The 16878-nt window shown below is 35.5% G+C and overlaps 3 protein-coding genes across 8 annotated transcripts; 1 reads left to right on the top strand and 2 right to left on the bottom strand.

Annotated features, from left to right (window-relative positions):
• The first annotated feature begins 6851 nt into the window (after window positions 1–6851).
• LOC126626833 (uncharacterized) lies at window positions 6852–7211 on the top strand. Its single transcript, XM_050296238.1, has one exon. The coding sequence runs from the start codon at window positions 6852–6854 to the stop codon at window positions 7209–7211; it is 360 nt and encodes a 119-aa protein (XP_050152195.1).
• Window positions 7212–7418: 207 nt separating this feature from the next.
• On the bottom strand, window positions 7419–10929 carry LOC126626425 (uncharacterized). 5 transcript variants are annotated; one of them, XM_050295754.1, is made up of 4 exons: window positions 10675–10928; window positions 10245–10451; window positions 8388–8511; window positions 7419–8281 (listed from the first exon to the last, which is right to left on the bottom strand). In XM_050295754.1, the coding sequence occupies exon 4, from the start codon at window positions 8271–8273 to the stop codon at window positions 7776–7778; it is 498 nt and encodes a 165-aa protein (XP_050151711.1). In that variant the 5' UTR covers window positions 8274–8281; window positions 8388–8511; window positions 10245–10451; window positions 10675–10928; the 3' UTR covers window positions 7419–7775. The 5 variants fall into 5 exon arrangements, with proteins under 5 accessions (XP_050151711.1, XP_050151709.1, XP_050151712.1 ...); XM_050295752.1 differs by having other exon boundaries at window positions 10245–10432; XM_050295755.1 differs by having other exon boundaries at window positions 8388–8478; window positions 10245–10432.
• Window positions 10930–13125: 2196 nt separating this feature from the next.
• On the bottom strand, window positions 13126–16497 carry LOC126626427 (uncharacterized). Of its 2 annotated transcripts, XM_050295757.1 has the most exons (4): window positions 16121–16497; window positions 15760–15899; window positions 14207–14344; window positions 13126–14101 (listed from the first exon to the last, which is right to left on the bottom strand). In XM_050295757.1, the coding sequence occupies exon 4, from the start codon at window positions 14091–14093 to the stop codon at window positions 13602–13604; it is 492 nt and encodes a 163-aa protein (XP_050151714.1). In that variant the 5' UTR covers window positions 14094–14101; window positions 14207–14344; window positions 15760–15899; window positions 16121–16497; the 3' UTR covers window positions 13126–13601. The 2 variants fall into 2 exon arrangements, with proteins under 2 accessions (XP_050151714.1, XP_050151713.1); XM_050295756.1 differs by lacking the exon at window positions 15760–15899.
• Between the last annotated feature and the right edge of the window lie 381 nt (window positions 16498–16878).

Here is a 16878-nt window from a genome sequence, read left to right as displayed (position 1 = left end):
TAACGATTTAACAGTTATTTTAACTCCAATTTTATTTTTAATTTTATGGTCCAATCTTCTCCATATGTATTCTAAGTTATATGATCTATTTATTGTAGAATTTAAATTAGGAATCAAACTTATTTCAAGAATATTCCAACGACACATGTGACGATTGGTAAATAATTGATTCCAACAAAATACCTTAAAAATTTATTCTGACACAGCAAAATTTTTTGTCGGAAAAAATATAATTATTTCTGACAACAACTAATCACCCTCGAAAATATAAAAGCATTACCGAGAGGACTTTTTTGGCCTAAAAAATATAAAAACATTACCAAGAAGACTTTTTTTCCCTTGAAAATACTAAATCAATTTCATCAACATGAGTAAATGTGAAATCCCGTTTCTGGATTTCACTGTTGTAATCTACATATTTGTATTATTGAGATTTTATAGTATTTCTCGAGAATTTATTTTAATTTGTTTGAATTTAGATTTTAATTAAACTAGTTACGAAGTTTGACGTTTGGAAATTAACTATTTAAAATCCGTAGACCTTTCAAGGTCACAATTTATATTTTTGAATAGTTCTTGAAACCATGAACGTATAGGCGAAAGACATTTGAAGTTGTTTTACTAAATTATAGATTTTAAATCAATTAAACTTCCACAAGGAAGAAGCTTAATCAGATTTAAGCAAAAATAAGGGGACCAATCAGCTTAAAAGGAGAAGGACCAATCAAATTAAAGGGGGAAGATTTTAAAAAAAAAGAAGGGGGGGGGGGGAGGGGTCTGATTCTAACCCGTTTTGGGGGGAGATTGGACCCATTAACCCACCAACTTGACCTGCTTGTATCTCCTCCGTCCAAACTATGTTTTGAGTGATCTTGGTATCCATGGAAAGCTCTTGACGAGCCCTACTTCTCTTTAGTGTTAGATTTCCCATTTTCATTTCCATCTTTGCAGTTCGAAGCCACAAAGCCACGACTTTTCCAGCGGTTTTATCATTTTTCCGGTGATTCCGGCAACCATTTCCTTCGAGTAAGGTATGAAATTTCATCCACTTTTCATAATCTTCAAGTTGGTATGCTTGGTTCATGCTTTCGTATTCATTTTAGAGTTGGGTGTTTAGAACCCTAGAAATCCGGTTTTCTTCGGTGAATTTAGATGGTTTCCGGTTAGAATTTATCGTCGGCCTAGTTATGAAAAGTGTTTCCCTTGTTGAGCTCTAGCTATGATGTAAATTTGCGCTCATTTAGTTAATGTTGAAAATTCAAGTTTTCTAAACCCTTCACCTTGGCTACCACCACATGTGGTGGTGTGTGGGACCGTGCACACGTGTTGTCTAAGTACCAAATACCTTCTAGTGACCATATGAACCTATGTCTAGCTCGGTTTCCTGAAATTCAATTGTTTGGTGTGGTGATCAAATTGGACCACCACTTGTTTGTGTGATTGACGACAATCCAATCATTGGATCGTCATACAATTTTGTGAGCACCCTAGTTATCAGTTGTTGGACCTTTGAGAACTTACAGATCGGAAATCCGATGTGTGGATCTTCCGGATTGAGTAACCTTAGATTGTTGACCTTAATGGACCTACCTTACCAACGGTTGACGCTCTAGTCAATGTGCTCTACTTTAGAGTGTCGTTTATCTCTAGTTTGTTGTTGAGGCTTGATGGAGCTTAGTTGGCTCATCATGATGACGTGTCGTTTCCAGTTGACGTGTATCTCGATATATGTATTAGTGGCACCATATTGAGTTCTACTTGTTTATTAAATGTCCTTTCTATTGAATTGTTATTTTTAGCATCGATCTATGTTTAATTGTGATTCGACTGTAGCTTGGAAACGTTTATGAAATGTGGTTAGATATATATGATGTGTATGATTGTTTTTATGACGATGTGTACCCAGAATCTTATGAGAAGTATTATGTAGAACTTTTATGCTTATATGATAAGATAGTTAGTGGTCATGAGAAGTTGATAGTGCAAGTGATTACGATGTAAATCATAGTGGATAAGATAAGGGCAAATGGTTTGTGTGTTGATCTAAATGCACCATGTAACAGTGGTACATGGATGGTCCTGCTTGGTTAATCCGCGATAGGGGACCATATTATTTATGGATCGCACTTGGTTAATCCGCGTTGGGTGATCCTTATGGCCATTTATATTTAGGGGTTATCATGCTTGGTTGATCCGCGTTTGATGATCATTGCCTAATAGTTCTGTACGTGTGACCCTGCTTGGTTAATCCGCATTTGGGGGTCACTACCTACTTGGTTATCTTGACCTTGGTTGGTTAATCCACGTTGGGGGACCATACTATATATGGATCGCTCTTGGTTAATTCGCGTTGGGCGATCCTTATGGCCATGTATGCTTAGGAGTGATCATGCTTGGTTAATCCGCATTGGGTGATCACTTCCTAACAGTTGTAGGAGTGACTTAGCCTGGTTAATCCGCGTTGGGGGGGTCACTGCCTACTTGGTTACTTTCTCATGGGTGGCTCTGCTTGGTTAATCCGCTTTGGGGGGCCACTTCCTGTTTGGTTACTTACTTATGTAGGCTTCGGTCGAACGGCGTCCCTCTAGCCCTAGTTTTGAGAATGATGGTTTTGAGAATCTTGAGGTTTGAATTAGAAAAGCCGTTAGAAAAGCCGTTGGATGTCTTGGTGACTCCTTCAAAGATTGCAATGACTTAATTATGATTTCATGAAGCATGATTCTATACTCGATGTTTATAGATTATGATTGATTGTCTGTTTTTACTAAATATCACATACTTGTATTATTGTCACTCACCCGAGCCTCGTAGTTTATCTAAGTGTCTGATTGGTCCAATGTACCATTTCCATGATGTAGGCATTGATTTTACATGTGACAGATCTGGGTAGATTACGAGAAACCGCTTGATATTTTGGATTATGTTGAGTGGTCCGGAATCCTTGCTCTTGCTCATTTCCATAAGGTTAGTATAGAACCCTAGATTCAAGTGAATGGGAATTACCTGCACTAGACCTTGTGAATATAAATTAGATTTACAATGTTTATTACTTATAATCCAATTAGGGAATTATATAGAGTTCTTTAACTAGATTCATAAAATGATATGTTATCGCATTGTTTGATTAACGTAGTTAAATGCTAAGATCATGCATCTTTAATTCATGAATTGTTTAATTGACGAGATTGTGGAATGACATTGAATATGATTGTTATTATTATGATTATTTTAGTTGATCAAGGTAGCTTGAGATTAATATTGTGTTTCGTTGGTTATTTGATATGTTACATGCTATGGATGTATCACTCTGAAGATAAAGTGAATGATGTGATAATTGTTCAAGTGTAATGTATGACGAACTATGAATGGCTTGATCCCTATTGAGGGTACATAGGTAGTCTAACGAGGAGGTTAGATGCAGCCATAAGATATAGAAAAATCACTACGAAATTTGATTATGGAGTTGTAATTTCCCATATTCCGGAGGCGGAATAAGTTTGAGATACTAGTTTTGGTGACGTCACGTGTTGATCTTGGGCATATGTTGGGATCGAGGTGTGACAGTAAACCTTCGAAAATAACCATTCTATTTCCGATAAGAATTTTACTCATTGTTAATACAACTAGTGCCAATTCTTCCGGCCAAACAAAAGTGCATTTCCGACGAAACTTGAGACTTTTTCCGAGGACATTATGTGCGTTGGTAATAAAAATGGGAACTTTAACGAAAAGCTCATGGTACTGTTCACTTTAACGAAAAACCACATTTTTACACTAAAAAGTCAATCCTGGTACTATTCACTTTACCCTTTATTTTGTCCTTATCATTAAAACTCAAAGTTTTCAAGCCCTTTTCATTAGTTTTCCTAATAAAAATTTGTTTCATGCCAAGTTACCAACGACCCATATTTTATGGTCGCAAAATGTGCTTTTTACAACGGTTTTTTAGAGCCCTCAGAAAATCTTCGTCGGTAATGACCATTTTTTTTGTAGTATTATGTTGAGTTCGCTCTTTAGTTATAAACTAAATACTGTTGTGTGGTGCCTTTAGCATCATGTAAAACATTAGTCGGGCGGCTTTGGAGTTTGTACCACCTTCCCGATATGTGGCAGAGAAAATAAATTCATTAAGAGACAAGGAAAAGTACGATGGTTATAGTATTACAAAAGTGTCCTAAAGCAAATAATAAAATGATGTTTTACGAAGAATTTCACATGTTAAACTTATTGAGTCTGATCAAGAACAAAGATTATTGTTTACAACTGTCTCACTAATAGGTATACACTTAAATAATAAGTTCAAGAAATATGTAATACATGGAATGTAACCTAAAAAAGTTCAATTCATGAGAACTTTCTTGGGAAAGGAATTGGTCTTGAGTCGTCGACATCAATGCAAGTATGTAGATGCTCAATTGAGAGTGGGTTAACTAAACGCGATTAAAGAGTTCTCATACACATCTTACATGAGAACTCCTAGTTGGTATAGTGCATGTAGTCATTTGGCTTAAAACACCACAGTTATCTTATGAGTAAAGTTAAATTCATGAGAACTTTCTTGGGAGAGGAATTGGTCTTGAGTCTCCGACACCAATGCAAGTATGTAGGTGCTCAATTGAGAGTGGGTTAACTAAATGCGATCAAAGAGTTCTCATACACATCTTATATGAGAACTCCTAGTTGGTATAGTGCATGTAGTCTTTTGGCTTGAAACACCACATTTATCTTATGAGTACATTTTTTTGATCATTTAACAATGCAACAAAGACCATGCTCCACTTAGGACATGTTCCATATATTGTTGAGATCATTGACCTATCCACAGAGGCATGTGAGGGTACAATAATGGATCTCTAACCTTCAACCATAGAAGGAGAAGACTGTGTAATATGACTCATAAAACAAAATAATAAATTAAAAGAAGGATTTAACTAATAATTGATTAGTAAGAGTTCTAATAATCAACTGCCTTACTAATTAAAACCTTATGGATCGTACACCGTGAGTAAGGTAGAAATTGAAGAAACTTCATGGAAATAATTTCTTGTTTAATGTTAGGATTGATTAGTAAGTTAATTAATCAAACAAATAAGTTCAAATTGGATTTTTAAATTTTTTTGGGTTTCATGACCCAATGGGCTAGTAGTTTTCACTTAATTGCAAGGACTATATAAGAGGAGTTGTAGCCTTCATTAGGGCTTTGTTTTGGTCAAATAGAAACACCAATCTAGATTCCCTCTACGGGGCCAATCACTTAGGGAGGATTTTGCTAGCACCAAATCCTCCCCATGTCGCTCCTCTACGCTTCACATATCTTTTTTTGGTGACTTAGAGTTCCCATTCTTTTCGGACTTGGAGATCCAATTCAAATCAAACAAAAGAAGTAAGGATTGAAGCCCTCACATAGATTTACTCATAGATTTGATATCAACTATAGAGAATAAATAGATGTGTTTTTAATATTTTAAGCTCAACAATGGTCACTGCCTTTCTCATTAGAACTTTGAATCCCTTTAGGCCTCGAATTGCACCAGCCCATATGTGTCAAGAATCTCTCAAAGTTTTTCCACTCATCAAACCGTCGAGTTAGTTTATTTGGGCCTTGACCAATTGCGTTTGGCCCAAGTCCCATGCAAAATTGGGACATCATATGATATCTCCCATTATTTTTCAAATTTTTTGTCTCTCATCTCCAACCCTCTAAGGTCCTAATTATTTGGAGTTCGCAAATATTTGTCAATTTGGTAAAACATTATTACTTCTCTCCCCTGTTTTTTTTTAATGGTTTTTTTCTTCTTTCTGTTGTTTGAATTGGGTTGTGGTTGTACACAAAGAAAATCTTTGTATTTTGCAAGGTTCTAAAAGATGTTAGGCGCTAGTCAGGCGGCTGGTTGGGGCCTAGCGCCTAGACGGATTTAATTAAATCTATGATATTTAGTGTAAATAAGTGTCTATTTATACTTAAAATGTATATAATTTCATCATAAACTACAAAATAGAATGACATATATATTATGAGCTATTGGAACATAATGAAAACATGGGAAACAAGCATATAATGTGTGTTCATTTAAGTATTCAACACGTCTCTTAAAATTTATTGGAAAAAATAAAATGCCTAATGAATGTTATCGATTTTCTGTCTAAGTGAGTCGCAACTTAGGCGGGTCTTGGCGGGTGCCTCAGTAGGTCTAGGCACCCTTTCTTAATTTTCAAACGCCTAGCCATTAATCGGGACGGTGACCAACCACCTAGCACCTAGGCAGAGATTTTTAAAATAGTGGTATTTTGCACCTCATTTGTCGTGTCAATAATAGATAAAACTATTGACCAAAAGAATAAAATAGGGTATTAAGTTTTTACTCATTGCGTTCTAGGTTTGAAACTTCTCTCTCTAAATTATTGTAAATTGTAATAGTTTTGAACTCTCATCCTTCATTTTAATAATAGTATGTAAAAAAAAAATGAAAAAAAAAATCACTATGCTATACCATGCATGAAAATTAGGCCAATTGGATAAGGTTGGCATTGGCAATTTGTTGGCCCGAATTAGAACTGGTTAAGCTGTGTTTCCGGTTGGCAACACCCTAATCCCAATACCAAAGTAACAAAAATAACATTTGGTTGTTATTTTTCCAACCACAATGAGTTTGCCTCCAGAAAAACTAACTCCCAGAAAACATTGTATATCTCAATCTCTTTCTCTCTCGTCTCCCTAATCCATCACTAACATGTTGTGATGGTAGAACCCTTTGCATCTGCATCCCCTCCCATTCTGCCTCATATGCAAGCTTAGCCTGAAGGCTGTAGGGTTTCACATACATATATACATATATATACGCTGTAAAACCATGAGCCTTAATTGCCTATCATGCCAGGTCCGGCAAAGAACAAGCTCCTCCGGCGACAGGGATCATGCGAGCAAGGAGAAAGCTTATCGGAAACTCTGTTGCGTAAACATCAATATCGACAGAAGCTGGTCCGGGAACTTAACTTCGCCACCTTACGAGCAGATTGAAAACTCATCTATCTTCGTGCTGGAGAAGAAGGGGAAGAAGGGGCCCGGTCATCGCCGGCTTATGACTACAGGCGGAGTTGCATATGAAGGGAGCACTGAACCGCGCCTGGTCAGGAGCTCCGGAATGAGAAGGGATTGGAGCTTTGAGAATTTGTCGCTCCTCAGAAATGAGAAGAAAGGGAGAAACTCATAAATTATAATTCGCATTAGTTAATTTTTTAATATTTTCATCGTATTATTTGTTTATTTATTTTCTGAGTTGTGTTTTTATCTTCTAATTCCTCATTCAAATGTACATGTTGTTTATTCCTAAATATTCTAATTAAAAAGGAGAAGCAAAGTGAGGGTCAATTTAGTGACTCCGCCAGCGAACCACCAATATGCACATATGCACAGACGATTCACATGAAACAAATTTAGATGCAATCCAAGATACATGGCGAACATTCATTCAATCCTCACAGATGAAACATTTGGGGAAATTCTCTACGTACTTCATGACCAGTAACCATACATTACGATGAGTTTGACGACTTACCTGGTTTTCTAACTAAATTGGTAACAAGGTTCAAGACTCTTTCTCCGTCATTGCTAGCCTCCACATATGCAACTCAGTAATCAACTAACTTCGACTCTACGCTTCCTGTTTCCCCGTCCCTTTTCTGCCAGTAATCAACTTACCCGAAGATTCAGACATGAAACCCGTTAAGTACCATACCATACCATTGGAATAGTTAGGACTCCTCTGCCATCTGCTTTAGATTTTCTTCTTTCTTGCATCGGCTTTCCAATCTCTTCGACCAAAGTTAGATACATGCATTTCGCAGTTATTCTGGTTCACAGTTATCTCAGACAGGGATTCAATATCTAATTGCGGCTCTGCCTTAGGTCCAAACAAGAACACACTTTGACCCTCACTGGTTGACGTAAGAGTAGGGACAGCATAACCATTAGGGGTAATTTCAGCGGCCTTAGAAACATGAGCACTCCTTGCATCCTTTTTCCAATCTCGTTTACAGTACACACGGGGTGTGTAAATGAACTCATTTCGTTGCACTTCTACTTCTGGTGCAGTTGGTTGCTTTATAATGCTAGACTTCTTCAAATCTGCTTCAAGACGCTTACGGGCTCTATATCTACGTTGTCGTTCTCTGTTCTTCATGCGACGAGTCTGAACATCATTACGATTTCTGGTGCGCTCTCTTTGATCAATAGGCTTCATTATAAAACTATCTTCTGTTTGAACAACGTTCATATCTTTGCCTGTCTCACATTCAGACCAAGTCTAGTAATAAAGCATGAACAAACAAAACAGAGGAATGAAAACAACACACACAAACAATGTTTCCCTACTTCACAGTAAACTTACCATTAAAGTTTGCTTGCAGCTAAAAGTTGACAACAAGCTTCAACTACGAAACCCCTTGTAATGTTGGATGGGGGAACATGACTTGCTCCATCTATAATCCCAACAATGCACCGCTTTAAGTGGTCTGACAAAAATTTGACAAAAATAGGTCTAGCATGAAGAATAATATGGAAAATGAACAATTAATGCACATGCTTAACAAACCAATAGAGAAAACATGATCAGGAATTCATTTGATCGAAAGTACCAGCCAAGCATACTCTTCCCTTAGACATCACATTTGTGAGATATACATACGCGGTTTTGTATGATTGAGGATCATGCAAGTTTCAATTTACATCAAGGGCAAAAAATAAAATCTGAACAAAGGACATCTCAAAATTTGCTTTAGACCCTCAAGAAAAATGCATTTAACAACATGTGTGGTTTCCTATGGTCGAGGATCATGCACGTTGTTAAATCCCCTGTTGTTAAAAGGTATTATCGTTCAACAATGTGCATCATGTGCTGTCTAATAAAGGAGTTTACATGCACTTGTTGTATACATTTTAGCAAATTCTATGCCATTTTGTTAAAAGGTATTATCTTTCAACAACATGCATCACGTGCTGTCTAATAGAGGAGTTTACATGCACTTGTTGTATACCTTGTGGCAAATTCTATGCCATGCTGCCACGAGTTATCTTTTGTAAAAAAATATCCAAACCAATAATTCTCCCATATTGAAAGACATGGTTCATACACAATTCCAACTTGATAGTAATACCAAATATTTTTAATCGTCGGTTACATTAAGTAATTATAAATTTATTAAAATATAATAATATTAACACAAAATCCATGAAATAAATTTTAGTTGGTATCTACTGTAAAAAAACAAAATCTTTCGGCCCTACATTGACAGTAACTAACTACACATAGATGCTGACACCAGCAGCATCTACAATCTTTGGCCAAAGATCATAATACAGCTTCCCAATTGGATCAACAAAAGCAAACAAGATATCTAGAGCCATATCTAGTAAAAAAAGGACAAATATTAACAAAAAGCAATATCAAAACCACTTCTCTAGTACATGATTTTGTACTTGCAAACAGTTAGACAAACGACCACAGGTGAGGGGTTTTCTAATAATGTGATGTCCTTCAGTATCTGATTTCTACAAGTTGGTGTCCTTCACTATCAATCAGTTAGGATCCAAACAAACTGTTTTCTAATAAAGACCAACAAAGTACCACATCAAATTGAATACCTTAACTTGGTGCGATATAGTTTTACTAAAGCAAATAGAAAAACCAATGAAGAAAAACCAATAAAATGAACACTTGAGCAGTAAAATGAACTGCTTTTACTACGGAAAGTTTACAGAGCTACTTGGCCGCACAAGTTGTGTTGGAAACCTACGAGAAAATTGTATTTGAAATCAATAACAAAATTCAAAACTTGGTAGTTGCATTCAGTTATCTCATAAAAGCAAATAATCTCGAAAATCACAAGACTATTAGTTGATCAACATGAGTTTAAAAAGACCTACAAAGCATACTAGATCAATAACAATGTCCATTTTCAGTATTATGCTAGCCCTCCACAATTATATAACATTACTGTACTAAGTTACTATCAACTCCTTGTGTCAGCAAAAACTAATCAACTGAATCGCTAACGATCATCCAAACATTGACATCACATGTCTTTCTAATAACAGAATATGACATTATGTGTTTTCTGTTCCATGTTCTATACATAATCAGTTTCCATAAAATCAAACCCTAAAAGTATAGAACTAAAATGTACAACAAAACATCTTATTGTAAAGGCAGACAACATCAAACCCTAATCAGTTCGGGAGTTATTACCTGAGCTATTTCGGCGAGCTTCAGAGAAACAAATCGACTACAGCCTCCTCGATTTGGGCTTCCAACAACCGCTCAGAATAACGAGAAACAGGCAGGAGACAACCAAGGAGGCAGACGAGATGGAAGCAGACAGAGATGCAGAGAGAGGAACATATCCCTAATGAAATTCAACTAGCCAAATGGCGTTTCTGAATTCAAATAAACAAACTGGAAGTGAAATTCAAATAACAAATCAAAGCTCTGATAAAAAATAAAATAAAAAAAGCTCAGTAACCAAATTAAAACACACAGAGAAACTTCACAAAATTTAGCAATTGAATTAGGGATTTCCACTGAGATTGGGTAACAATGTGAAGAACCATATGAAAATACGGAGATTTAAACTATAATTTAAAAGAAAAATTCAAATTTGAAACAGTAAATTACTCACCTGAGTGTCGGGAACATCGCTCATGGAGAGAAAGCCCGAAACGAAAACCCTAACCCTATAAAATTACAGAATACGAAAGAGAGTTGCCGGAAGAACCAGAGGAAAGAATCGGAAACCCTAACCCTTAGCACGATTGTTGTTGAGGACGAGGCTAAAAGTGGTTAGAACGGGAGGAGACAAAGACAGTCTGAGAAAGACGAGGAGGGAGGGCCCACGAGATAAATATTGTGACGTGTCTAACAGCGAGTGTTACGGTTGCGCAGGTTTGATTTCCATTACTGTTAAATATTTTACTTTTAATACTCTATATCTTTGACCAAAAAAAAAAAAAAAAAAATTTACTTTTAATCCAGTAATCTGGGGTCTCGTTTACAAATATTTTTAAAATGACTGAAAATATGTTTCTTATGAGAAACACCGGTTATGCTTTTATTTATTATTATTATTATTATTTATTTAAGGAAACACTTTAACCACTTTTTCATGATTCATTTGCATTTTAATTAAGGATTTGTTTAAAAAACATTATCATCAAAAGCAATTTCAATTATTTTAAAAGCACTTCTAATCAAACCTTAATTGATGTCAAATTGTTTGGAGGTGTTTTGAAAATAACTAAAAACATTTTAGATCATTAAAGGCGCTTTTGACTGCGGTTGACAGAAAAATTTATAAGTGCTTCTAGGTTGAAAAAGCACTTGAAATATTTTCTAGAAGAAGCACCTGATGCACTTCTTCAAGTACTTTTCTATAGGATTTGCATTTTGTCTTAAAAATTATGATGTACTCCAAATAGAAGGAATGAGGATCCTCTCCAAATCGTCTTTGTGCCCGAATATCATTTAATCACGTATATTCATGTGTGATTATAAATCATTTAAAATTATTTTATTTAAAATTGAACACAAGCATTATTTGATGAAAAATGATCACATGATGTATGATGAACGGACACGATTAAAAAATCTTCGGAATCTACATAAAGGAAATCCGGAAAGGATCCTCATTCAAATAGAAGTGCTTTGACATGAAATCGCTTCTGATAAACAAATGCTTTTTAAAAAAGCATTTCAAAACGGGTATGCCAACGCATGTTTTTAAAGAAGCATTTGCAAGCGGTTATGCTACCCACGTGTTTTATCATTTCTCACCTACCCAAAATAAATAAATAAAAAAAACTAATAAAAAAGACTTGAAAGCTTTGAGTTTTAATCAAAATGATAAAAATGTGTTGTAAGTGAATAGTACTATAAGTGATTTTTTTAAAGTAAAAATGTCATTAACGATAAGTGAACAGTACCAACATTAAGACTCCCATTAAAAAATGGAGAATGCTAAATCTCTCTCGTTTTCCTTTTCATTTTGGGGTGCTATCCACACACCCATTTTACTTCTTACGCACTCCTTATTAATTTTTATCTGTTAATTTTCTTCAATTCATCATATCCGACAGTTGAAAATTAGAAGGGTGTGTGAAAAGTAAAATGAGTTGTGTGAATATCATACCCTTCATTTTTTGTCTTCCCAACTTATCACTTGACACATAAAGTTTTTGGGTTAATCTCAATTTACTACCCTAAAATTTCTTGATTTTCAACATTTCATACATTAAGTTTTTTTCGTCCTAAAGTGGTATCTAAAGTCATAATTATGAGACAATTTCATACTTTCGTTAAGTTGTCTGTTAAAATAGATGTTAACTTGTGACGTGACACTCGCATGGACAGTGACTAGAAGCCACGTGGAAATTAAAAATTTGAATAAAATTTAAAAATTATAAAAAATTAAAAATTGAAGTCGTCGTCCCAAGCCTCGCAATCCTCCATCTTTCCTATCCTTCTTATTCTGTTGTAGGTGCCACGTCATAAGTTAATGCTTGTTTTAACAGACGCTTAACGGAAGTATGAAATTGTCCTATAATTATAACTTAGGTACCATTCTGGAACGAAAAAAATTTGATGTACGAAATGTTGAAAACCAATAAACTTCAGGATAGTAAACTAAGATTAACCGAAATTTTTTTTACACATTAAACTAAAAAAATTACAAATTACAAAAATTCTGTCTTTCTATGTGATAATATATGTCAAGTCCATACCAACGAGAATTTTTTTCATTGCAACCAAAATATTTTGAAAAGAGACTACTACTGAATAACACCATTTCTCCAAATCAATGTGTCTTCTAACGATTGAACCGCTGTAACCACATTTGATTAGAGAGAAATCAAGGCCGAATGTTGATATATATTCGATACAGGGATCTACAACAATTCAAACAAATCTCTTTCTTTTAGGATTGAAAACAGACAATCTAGTGACTGAGGCAGCTAACTGCCAATGCCAATATGCAAAACGGATAGCAATACAACAATAACAAAACCTTATCCCAGGGATCGGCACACAACAGATAGCAACTTAAAAGAAAATTGTCACCACCAGCGACAGAAGCTACCACAACAACATGCATTATTGTTACTGAAAGAGCATGTCAATTCACATTTCTTGAAACTTGTTAAGCATACAACGAAGATCAAAGGCATGCCCGTCATTATGACGTGGTAGCACTGCATAAAAGAAGCGACATTCGTCCAAACCAAAAAAGAAAAACACACAGACATTGAAATCCCATCAATCCTCACAGAACATCTGGTGAAATTCTCTATATGCTTCATTAACAGTTATCATACATTATAATGAGTTTGACCACTTACCTGGTTTTCTAACTCAATAGGTAACAAGGTTTGAGATTGTTTCTGTCATTGTTAGGCTTCCGAATATGCAACCCAATAATCAACTTAGAGTCTACGCTTCCTGTTTCCTCGTCCCTTGTACGCCAGTAAGAGCATAACTTGAAAATTCAGACATGAAACCCATAAAGTACCATACCGTACAAATGGAATGGTTAGGACTCCTCGGCCATCTGCCTTAGATTTTCTTCTTTCTTGCATCGGCTTTCCAATCTCTTCGACCAAAATTAGATACATGCATTTCGCAGTTATTCTGGTTCACAATTATCTCAGACCGGGATTCACTATCTAATTGTAGCTCTGCTCCAGACAAAAACACACTTTGACCCTCACTGATTGACGTAAGAGTAGGGATGGCATAACCATTATGGGTAAATTCAGGGGCCTTAAAAGCATGAGCACTCCTTGCATCCTTTTTCCAATCTCGTTTACAGTACACACGGGGTGTGTAAATGAACTCATTTCGTTGCACTTCTACTTCTGGTGCAGTTGGTTGCTTTATGATGCTAGACTTCTTCAAATCTGCTTCAAGACGCTTACGGGCCCTATACCTACGTTGTCGTTCTCTGTTCTTCATGCGACTTGTCTGAATATCATTACGGTTTCTGGTGCGCTCTCTTTGATCAATAGGCTTCATTATAAAACTATCTTTTGTTTGCGCAACGTTCATATCTTTGCCTGTCTCACATTCAGGCCAAGTTTAGTATAAAGCATGAACAAACAAAACAGAGGAATGAAAACAACACTCACAAACAATGCTTCCCTACTTCACAGTAAACTTACCACTAAAGTTTGCTTGCAGCTAAAAGTTGACAACTCGCTTCAATTACGAAACCCCTTGAAATGTTGGATGGGGGAACATGACTTGCTCGATCTATAATCCCAACAATGCATCGCTTTAAGTGGTCTGACAAAACAGGTCTAGCAGAAAAAATAATGGAAAAATAATCAATTAATGCACATGCTTAACAAAACAATAGACATCACATTTGCGACATACATACGCTGTTTTGTATGATTGAGGATCATGCAGGTTTCAATTTACATCTAGGGCAAACAAATAAATTCCGAACAAAGGGCATCTCAAAATTTGCTTTAAACCCTCAAGAAAAATGCATTTAACATGTGTGGTTTCCAATGATCGAGGATCATGCATGTTGTTAAATCCCCAGTTGTTAAAAGGTATTATCTTTCAACAATGTGCATCACGTGTTGTCTATGAGAAGTGTTTACATGAACTTGTTGTATACCCTTTGGCAAACTTCTATGCCATGCTGCCACTAGTTATCCTTTGTAAAAAAAAAAATCAAAACCAATAATTCTCCCATAGTGAAAGACATGTTTCATACACAATTCAACTTGATGGGTAATACCAAATATTTTTAATCGTCGGGTACATTATGTAATTATAAATTTATTAAAATATAATAATATTAATGCAAAGTCCATGAAACCCAAAATTTAGTTGGTATCTGCTGTTAAAATAAATAAATAAAGTCTTTCTGCCCTACATTGGGATTGACTAACTACACATAGATGATGACACCAGCAACATCTGCAATCTTTGGCCAAAGATCATAATACAGCTTCCCAATTGGATCAACAAAAGCAAACAAGATATCTAGAGCCATATCTAGTAAAAAAAAAAAAAAGAATAAATATTAACAAAAAGCAATATCAAAACCACTGCTCTAGTACATGATTTTGTACATGCATACAGTTAGACAAAAGACCACAGGAGAAGGGCTTTCTAATAATGTTGATGTTCTTCAGTATCTGATTTCCACAAGTTGATGTCCTTCACAATCAATTAGTTAGGAGCCAAATAAATTGTTTTCTAATAAAACCAACAAATTACCACATCAAATTGAATACTTTAACTTGGTGCGATATAGTTTTACTAAAGCAAATAGAAAAACCAATAAAGATAAACTAGTAAAATGAACTGCTTGTACCACAGAAAGTTTACTACTTGGCCACACAAGAATACTCCATCAATCTTGTGTGGGAAACCTATGAGAAAATTGTATTGAAAATCAATAACAACTTCCATTTTCAGTGTTTTGCTAGCCCTCCAACCAACATTTAATATAAAATCACTGTATTACTAACTATCCACTCCTTGTGTCAGCAAAAACTAATCAAATGAATCGCTAACGATCATCCAAACATTGACATCACATGTCATTCCAATAACAGAATATGACATTATGTGCTTTCTGTTCCATGTTCTGAATTCTGATCAAACCCTAATAGTATAGAACTAAAATGTACAACAAAACACCTTACAGTAATGGCACACAACATCAAACCCTAATCAGTTCGGGAGCTATGACCTGAGCTATTTTGGCGAGCTTCAGAGAAACAAATCGACTACAGCCTCCTCGAATAGCGAGAAACAGGCAGGAGAGAACCAAAATGGAAACAGAACGAGGAACATATCCCTAATGAAATTCAACTAGCCAAAATGGAATTTCTGAATTCAAATAAACAAACAGAAAGTGAAATTCAAATAACAAATCATAGCTCTGATAACAAAACTCAGTAACCAAATTAAAAATACTTCACCAAAATTTAGCAATTGAATTAGGGATTTCCACTGAGATTGGGTAACAATGTGAAGAACCATATGAAAATATAGAGATTTAAACTATAATTTAAAAGCAAAAATCAAATTCGAAACAGTGAATTACTCACCTAAGAGTCGGGAAAATCGCTCACGGAGAGAAAGCCCGAAACGAAAACCCTAATCCTACAAAATTACAGAATTGGAAAGAGACTTGTTGGAAGAATCAGAGTAAAGAACTGGAAACCCTAACCCTTAGCACGATTGTTGTTGTGGGCGACGCTACAAGCGCTTAGAAGAAGAAGAGAAGGAGACAAAGACAGTCCGAGAAAGGCGAGGAGGGAGGGCCGACGAGATGAAGGGGTTTATACAACCCTAATTTTCTCTCTGACAAGTTTACCTCAAAATTTACCAAACAATCACTACTACGCATTTCACAAGCACAATATAAAAGTGCTTCCGATAGCGTTTAGCAGAAAATTTCAAAGGCGTTTCTGACCGTGTTTAATAGAAAAATTTAAAAGTGCTTCTATTTGAAGTGCTTTCTAGAATAAATATATAATGGGTTAGTTTGGGGTTGTTATGATGTGAAAAAAAAAATGCGGTTTTCAAAAGCAGCTTTTTGCTGTTTTGAATCATGATTTTGACAAAAACCACATTTTATTTTTCATTTACCAAACACAATTTTAATTTCAGTTTTTTAAAAAGGGGCCAAATCAGCCATCTTTTATGAAACACTTCAAGTATTTTCTCTCAAGCATTTGCATTTTATTTTTCGATGTACTCTAAATCGAAGTGCTTTGACATGAAAGCGCTTTGGATCAAAAATACATTTTAAGGAAGCATTTCCTAACAAGTATGCCTACACACATGTTTTATCTTCCCACCT

Source organism: Malus sylvestris, chromosome 6 (assembly GCF_916048215.2).
Source record: "Malus sylvestris chromosome 6, drMalSylv7.2, whole genome shotgun sequence".
NCBI classification, from domain to species: domain Eukaryota; kingdom Viridiplantae; phylum Streptophyta; class Magnoliopsida; order Rosales; family Rosaceae; genus Malus; species Malus sylvestris.
Note: the sequence above shows the minus strand (reverse complement) of the source record. Positions and strands in the feature narration are given on the sequence as shown.

Coding starts and splice junctions, on each gene's coding strand:
- LOC126626833 (XM_050296238.1), top strand. CDS start 6,852: ATGAGCCTTAATTGCCTATCATGCCAGGTCCGGCAAAGAACAAGCTCC.
- LOC126626425 (XM_050295751.1), bottom strand. CDS start 8,273: ATGAACGTTGTTCAAACAGAAGATAGTTTTATAATGAAGCCTATTGAT.
- LOC126626427 (XM_050295757.1), bottom strand. CDS start 14,093: ATGAACGTTGCGCAAACAAAAGATAGTTTTATAATGAAGCCTATTGAT.